The following is a 7,477-nucleotide window of genomic DNA, read 5'->3' as shown; positions in this document are numbered from 1 at the left end:
TCAAATTTGACCATAAATTAATTAATTCATAAAAATATTCATATATAATCAATTTAGTAATAAATAAATGACAGCAGATGCACAGAGCTCCCGCTTGCGCTAGGTCTGAAGAAGAGTCTGATCACTTTGAGTCTTTGGTATGCAGTCTTTCCCTACATGTCTAATCAATTAAGTAATAAATAACTAAGAAATATTGTGTGTTGAAAAAACTCACGCATATAAAATAGATAAATTATTCTTACATTTCTACAAAAATTGTTCATGTATTTTTTTGTAAGTGTTCAAAAACCCCTCAAAATGTTAATGTATCTTTAAAAATTTAATTTGACTGTCAACAAGTACGATATGCATGCCACAAAAGCATATAGTTGAATTCATATTAGAAAGGTATTTCTAATGCTATAATTTTTTCGCAAGCATCTTAAACAATTATGACTTTCACAAGCAATCAATCAGAAGAAAGGTGTGGTACAATCAACCAGAATTTGCACACTCTTGTATAATCGTCTAGAAGTGCACCTCGTAATTAAGCTCTCTTTGGTCCGTAAATGAAATGAGAAAGCTAGTACAAAAGCGTTAAAGTGGGAAGAGCTCCAGCTAGCGTCCTTCCTCATTGTCATTTGAGTCCTCCGTCCACATCCTTAAAAGAAGAATATTCCCAAGATCTAGACATTATGCTCACGCATGCTGTACATCCGTACTCGTCGTCTAGCTTGCGAGGCGGGATCAAAGTAGCCTGGTGTGTAGTACATCCGGCGTTAATCCCAAACCGCCTTCCGGCTCCGAGAAACGACGATCGACAGGGTGCCTTGAATTAGAAGGCCAAAATGTGTCGTTAACCCCAAGTCCCCAGCCGATGATCCACTGGCGGTGCAGGCAGCTATGTATATATAGCTATATATAGCGCACGTCGTCCTGCGGAGGTGGCTACCACTACCGCTACCATGGCATTCTCCAAGATCGTCCTGCCGTCCGTCATCCTGGCTCTCCGGCTGTTGGCCATGCTCCTCCTGGCCGGGTCGCTCGCCCTCATCGTCACCGACAAAGTCGACGTCCGCAGCGATCTCTTTGAGGGCGGCCGCTTCGTCTTAAAGTTCAAGGACATCTACACCTACAGGTGAATGAGCGATCGAGCCACCGTGAGCATGCATGCATATGTGTATGCCCTACAGTAGTATATGTTGTGTTTAGCATACTCAACGATTGCTTAAATAGCCGGCCATGGCTCTACTATATCCTTGCTATAGTTTTTTAAGTAGGGTGCCGCTAAATGATACTCATGTACATAGTCCTCTAACAGTCGGCTATAGTCTCCTAGCCCCGCTATATCTGATTTGAAGGATCGCCGCTATTTGACATAGCCCGCTATTTAAAACACATGCCGTTTCATCTTTTTTTAAAGAAATATAAAAATGAATAATTTTATATCATACTTGTAGTGTATGACAAACAAGAAACAGCACTTTTGTCTATTACAGGTATGTCGTGGCTATCGCTGCCATAGGATGTGCGTACAGCCTCTTGCAGGCACCGCTCGCGGCCGTCGCCATTGCTAAGAGGAAGAGAGTGATCGGAGGGACGACGAATGTGGCGCTGTTTCTCATATGCGCCGACGTGGTAATTAAAGGATCGGCGTATATATTAGTTGTACTAAAGGAGCGTCAATCAATTTGGATCAATGTGAGTAGTATATGTTAAGTTGATCCATGAATTTCCTCGCAGATTTTTATTATAGCTTTTGCGACGGCGGCGGGGGCAAGCTACTGGTTCAGCACCGACGCGGATCGCTACATCAACGAGTTGTATCCGGACAGCTTGACGAAGGCTAACCCGGACTTCAAATGGCTCCGCCGAGACTTGGACATGTTCTTCGTGCGTGCCTCCGCGGCCGCGTTGCTCATGCTGCTCGCTGCCAAATGCACGGCGGCTGTCTTGGTGACCTCCGTCTATGCTCTCGTCAAGTGACCATGCATGCAGTTCCTTCGTCACTTTAAATTAACTAGGGAAATCACCCATGCATTTGCACTGCTACATTTGTAACATAATGTCTACAAATCTCACTATTAGTCTGTCATAAGACATTTGGTCAAATTACAATTTTTCCGGGTATGAATGCTCATGTTGACTATTTAACATCGTGAGAAAGATGTTGCCCAAATTTGTTCGCATTGTAATTTGGTATCATCATCTTTGGAAAATCTCTTATAGATGCATTGCTTAAAGGAATATTTCATTTTTAACACTTTAAGTTTGCAAGGTTGAAACAAAAATTGGACTCAAATTTGTTTTATTAGGACCCTAGTAACTGATACTCCCTTTGATACTAAACCTGCGACATTATTTTGGATTGGAGGGAGCGAGTAGAAATTTTAGCATTGTATGCGGCACAAACTGCAGTGGTTATCGGGACAATCGACCTTGGGGAGTTCCTTACGGCCTTGCAATCATAATCCAATATCTCCTGGCAATTTCTTAACCTAAGACTAGAATCGCGCTCTGTGAGTCGATGTGCCTATTTTGTTGGTCTCCGAGAACCAACCTTCCATATAAGGTCATCGTAAACACCACCAACTACTCCCTCTGTTCCAAAATTACTGTCTTAGATTTGTCTATATACTGATGTATTTAGTCACGTTTTAATGTTAGATACATTTGTATCTAAACAAATTTAAGACAAAAATTTGGGATGGAGATAATATATTTTTTGTTGCCCCGTACTCTCATCTATGTATCACTGATACCTGCTCTCTAGATAGCGGGACGACGATAGGGTTGGCCACATGATGAACGTGATCGTTGCCATCACACATCGCCTTGCTTCGCTAGAGAGCATTTGAGCTACTGGCCATTTGGTGGTCTTTTTTCCTCTCTCTATTTTCGGTACGAGACTTGAACTTGTTGTATGGACATGTTGGTTGCTTTATTCATAAAGTGGGGAGAAACTCTATTTCAAGATGTTTATATCACAAAACTAATCTTGATCGTTAGCTAGTTCCTGAAGGCATGGGGTTTGTGAAGTGTGGTGCGAAGCCCCAAAGTTCTCATGGGGTAGTTCATCCTCGCCCTGCTTCAGCTCCAACATTAGCATCCTACTCTAGCCCCGGCGCTCCAAGCAGAAGTTGAACGCAATGTGTCGAGGTCTATGACACTACTACCTTAGCCCGGGTACGGCCAGAGTGTCCTATCCTGATCCGCTCACACCGCTCTAACCTATGCAATCGTCACCGAGATTCGTGGAGTCGGTTTTGTTTCATTAACGGACTGAGTGGTTAGTGGGGGCTGTTTATTTAATTATTTATTTTGAAAAGGGGCTCCATGAACCGACTAAAATTGAAGATTGTACTGATGATAGTTTTAATTAAATATAACCTATATTTAGTAGGTCGAACCAATAATCAAACCGGAGCCTCGAAGCACATGCACCCTAGAAACTACCGCCGTATGCGATGATGCAAAAGCTTTTAAGTGATCGCTCCCTCGTTCACAGATTGCACATATCCGGCAAAAGCTACTACAAATTTAATGAAACTAAGCAAACGAAACACATGAAAACAAACAATCTTGGTGGAACGAAAAGCGAGCGGTTTGTGGATCTTAATTGACCGTGCAGCTGGTAATGACCACAACCAGCACCGACCTACCTAGATCAGGTAACCATTCAAACGCAGGGAAAAGGTGCATGCCACCTTTCCTTTTTGTTTGTGGCAACAAGGTGCCACAGCTGTGACATGCATTGCTCACACTTGCAAGCAACTGTGTTTGATCAAGCAACTGTGCTTGGTGGAAAGCAACATGGTGGTTCCAAGACACATCGTTTGCACAAAGCATATGCCCCCTTCCACAAGCATGGACCATGTGCCGGTTCTGCATGCGTACTCTTTTTCTTCTTGACTGGTCGATCTCAAGGGCAAATCCAACGTGCGTTTGTGTGCTATCATGGCCTGCTTTGTCTAGAGAGTGAAATGATGTTGTGTACCTAGTGACTAGGTTCCTAGCAATGTGGAAGACTTGGGCCATACTTGCGCCTAATCTACACAGAAGTTGGCAATGGTAACCATGCGAGCGACGGTGCAGACAACACACATGGACAGGATGTGTAGGTGTAGCTTGGCCAATGACGCGTTACAGTACTTGGACCATATGTAGCCTCGTTCCTAAGGCAATACGTCCCCTAGACTGGTCAAAACAAAATAGAATTCCTGTAGCAAAACAAAATAGTCTCATGGCAGCCTTGTTCTTACTGTCAAGTTTATGTGCCGTCTTAAGTGCATCAATTGACAAAGAGACCGGGGGTATCCCTCTTTTTTTTTTAAAAAAACACGTTCCAATGGCCTTAAGGAGATGTAGTGTACAACCCTCAGTACAGTAGTGAGTTGTAAACATAGCCGGCAAGTTCAGTTTCAGAAATATTTTAGCTACAGCCAAAATCATTGAATTTCAGTGAAATTCAGTGGTTTGTGTTTTTATTATTTCGACTAAAAATAAAATTTTCAATTTGAGTATGATTGAGATATAACCAAATATTTTGGAAATTTAATGTGTAATTTAAACTTATGTGTACTACAACAATTGCTGAAATATTTTAACCGAAAGACAATTATTCAGCATGTATTGAAATAAATGAAATTTTCCAATTACACGTGCCCAATTTCCCATCGCTCGTACCCAAGGCACCAGCCGCTTAGGATTTCGCGTGCCTCCCGCCGGCGCCGCCGCTGATCTACCTTGTCTCCTATGGGCCATAGAGGCATGGTGGATCCCGGTCCTTACCGGTGAGAGGGCTCCATTTTTAGGTGCTTTTCTAAAGTTTTATCAGGGTTTGTGTGCTGCTTACAGAAACGAGGTGGCGACAACTCTTTAAAGATGGAAAAAGGTTCTCCCCGTCTGGCCCTTGGTCAGGTGGTACATCTAGCGTCATCGGAGGGCGTGTGAAGATTTATCTCCGGCGGATCTAACGGGATTCAGTCGACGTTTGTCTTCGGTGGACCCACGTGAATTCGGTCTTTGTTTGCCTTTGTTCATCTTTGCTCGTGTGTCTACAGGTTGGTCTCTTTTGATCTACGCGTCTCTTCATCGACGGGGGTTGTTGTTATAATTCGCTAGTCCTATGAAGCCTTAACACAATGAATTTCCGATTGCCTACTTAAGCAAGGTTTATCGGGCTCCGATGAGGTAGCAGCAATGATGGCGACGCGCCTTCGGCTCGCTCGAGTGCTTATGGTTGTTGCTAGATGGCCTATAAATCTGGATGTATTTTTACTTTTGGTGTTCTTTGTACTACATTAACTTTGATGAAGTAGATCCAAAGTTTTCCTCGTGATTTTTTTTTTCCAATTTTCGATCGAATTACGCCGAAAGTGAAAACCATATGGCACCTAATAGTGGTCCTCCTCCGCTTTTCCCAGCCAAGCATGTTAATGGCAGACTCGTCAACCCTGTTGCCTCTCCTATCCTAGTCAGCCACTCCCGTGCTGCAATGGTAGACGAGAGAGAAGCAATCATGCGCATCCACCTCTACAATTTTTGCACACACGTCGGCCGCTCCTTGCATTGGGTTGCTTCCTCCGGTCGCCATTGCCGCCCCCACCACCCTACATAGCTTCCTCATGCGTACAAGTCATCGACCGTGCCACATTCCACGACTATAAGTTTATCAATCGTGAGCGCGCAATTCTTTCAGAGCATCACGGTCACAGTACGCTCCAAGCTCTGTTTCTTCTCTTCTTGATTTCTGGGTTCGCCGGCCAGCCATGGGGAACCGTCACGGCATAATGAGGCCCCGGCGGCTAAAGAGCGCGCGGGCGACGGGGGAGGAGGGGCATGAGCTGGGGTCGTACGAGGCGGCGTGCAGCGCGGACCCGGAGCTGCGGAGCTTCGACGCGGCGCTGCGGCGGCGCGCGAGCCTCGCCGTGTCGGCGGCGGCGTCCGGGGTGGAGGTGCGGTCCATGTCCCTGGGCTCCCTCCGCGAGGTCACCGGCTGCCTGGTGGAGATGAACCAGGAGGTGGTCCGCGTCGTCCTCGCCAGCAAGCACGACGTGTGGGGGTGCCCCGAGCTGTTCGCGCTCGTGGAGGACTACTTCGACGCCAGCCTCCACACCCTCGACTTCCTCGCCGTGCTCGACAAGGCCCTCCGCCGCGCCCGCGACTCGCAGCTCGTCCTGCACCTCGCGCTCCAGGTCCAGGACCCGGCCGTCGGGCACGCGCGCGCGCTCGGCGCGCTGCGGCGGTTCAAGGAGGCGGCCGGCGAGCCGTTCACGGACGAGTTCTTCGCCGCGTTCCAGGCGGCGTACCGGCAGCAGCTGGGCATGCTGGACAGGCTGCGGCGGCAGAAGCGGAGGCTGGACGGTCGCCTCCGGTCGCTCCGCGTATGGCGCCGCGTGGCCGGCGTCGTCTTCGCGACCACCTTCGCGGCGATCCTCGTCTGCTCCGTGGTGGCCGCGGCCATCGCCGCTCCGCCCGTCGCGGCCGCGCTGGCGGCCGCGGCGTCGCTGCCCGTGGGCTCCGCCGGGAAGTGGGTGGACGCGATGATGAAGCGGTACCGGGACGCGCTCCGGGGGCACAAGGATGTGGTGAGCGCAATGCAGGTCGGCACGTTCGTGGCCATCGAGGACCTGGACAGCATACGCGCGCTCGTTGGCCGGCTCGAGGTCCAGATCGGCTCCATGGTGGGCTGCGCAGAGCTGGCGGAGCGCGACGAGGGTGCCCTGAGGTTGGCGGTGGAGGAGGTGAAGAGGAAGCTGGAGGCGTTCATGAAGAGCGTGGATGACCTCGGCCAGCAGGCGGACAAATGTAGCCGGGACATCCGGCAAGCCAGGACCGTCGTGCTGCAGAGGATCATTCATCACCATTAATAACTGCTCAAACACACGGAGTAGCCTAGTGCTCAGAGATCACATGTGTGATTCGTCATTCATTTCATTAACATTATAATTTAAGCCTCCTTTTTTTGAAAAGGTCATCATGGCTAGTTTTATTAAAAATTAAACAACGCTTACATCGTCCGGTAAAAGTTCACAAATACAATCCTGAGGTGAGTCCAACAAAACATTCTTTTGCGCTAGCACATGAGCAACTAAGTTAGCATCACGACTACAATGCTCTAAGACGACCTTCCGAAATCAAACTGAAGTAACCGACAATCATCTAGAATTGACGCTGCTACCGTAGAATGTCCATCGTTCTGCTGCATTGCTTCAATCAACACCAAACAATCGGACTGACTGAGGTGCATCCTACAGACAGTGCAAGTTTCAACCCAACTGCTAGTGCTGCAGCTTCAGCTTCGTTTAGTACTACATGTTGTGGTTTCAAGCAACATAGAGATTAAAACAATATGCTCACCATGGATTCTGCTTGAGTGGTCGGATCACAAGGAGCTTCTTCGGCGACATGTACTTCATTATAGTGAGCGCCAGTAGCGGTGCCCGCACCAAAAAACTGTGGGTTCAAGTACACTAATCTCTCTAAAATGTCTTCA

The 7,477-nt window shown here is 47.6% G+C and overlaps 1 protein-coding gene across 1 annotated transcript; it reads left to right on the top strand.

Annotated features, from left to right (window-relative positions):
- Positions 1–5,695: 5,695 nt before the first annotated feature.
- LOC119358713 (putative UPF0496 protein 5) lies at positions 5,696–6,935 on the top strand. The gene has a single exon (XM_037625148.1). It carries the CDS (start codon positions 5,751–5,753, stop codon positions 6,849–6,851), a length of 1,101 nt encoding a protein of 366 aa, XP_037481045.1. The 5' UTR covers positions 5,696–5,750; the 3' UTR covers positions 6,852–6,935.
- The last annotated feature ends 542 nt before the right edge of the window (positions 6,936–7,477 follow it).

This window comes from Triticum dicoccoides, chromosome 2A, assembly GCF_002162155.2.
Source record: "Triticum dicoccoides isolate Atlit2015 ecotype Zavitan chromosome 2A, WEW_v2.0, whole genome shotgun sequence".
Lineage (NCBI taxonomy): Eukaryota > Viridiplantae > Streptophyta > Magnoliopsida > Poales > Poaceae > Triticum > Triticum dicoccoides.
The sequence above is the reverse complement of the archived record's forward strand: the minus strand, read 5'-3'. Positions and strand labels throughout refer to the sequence as shown.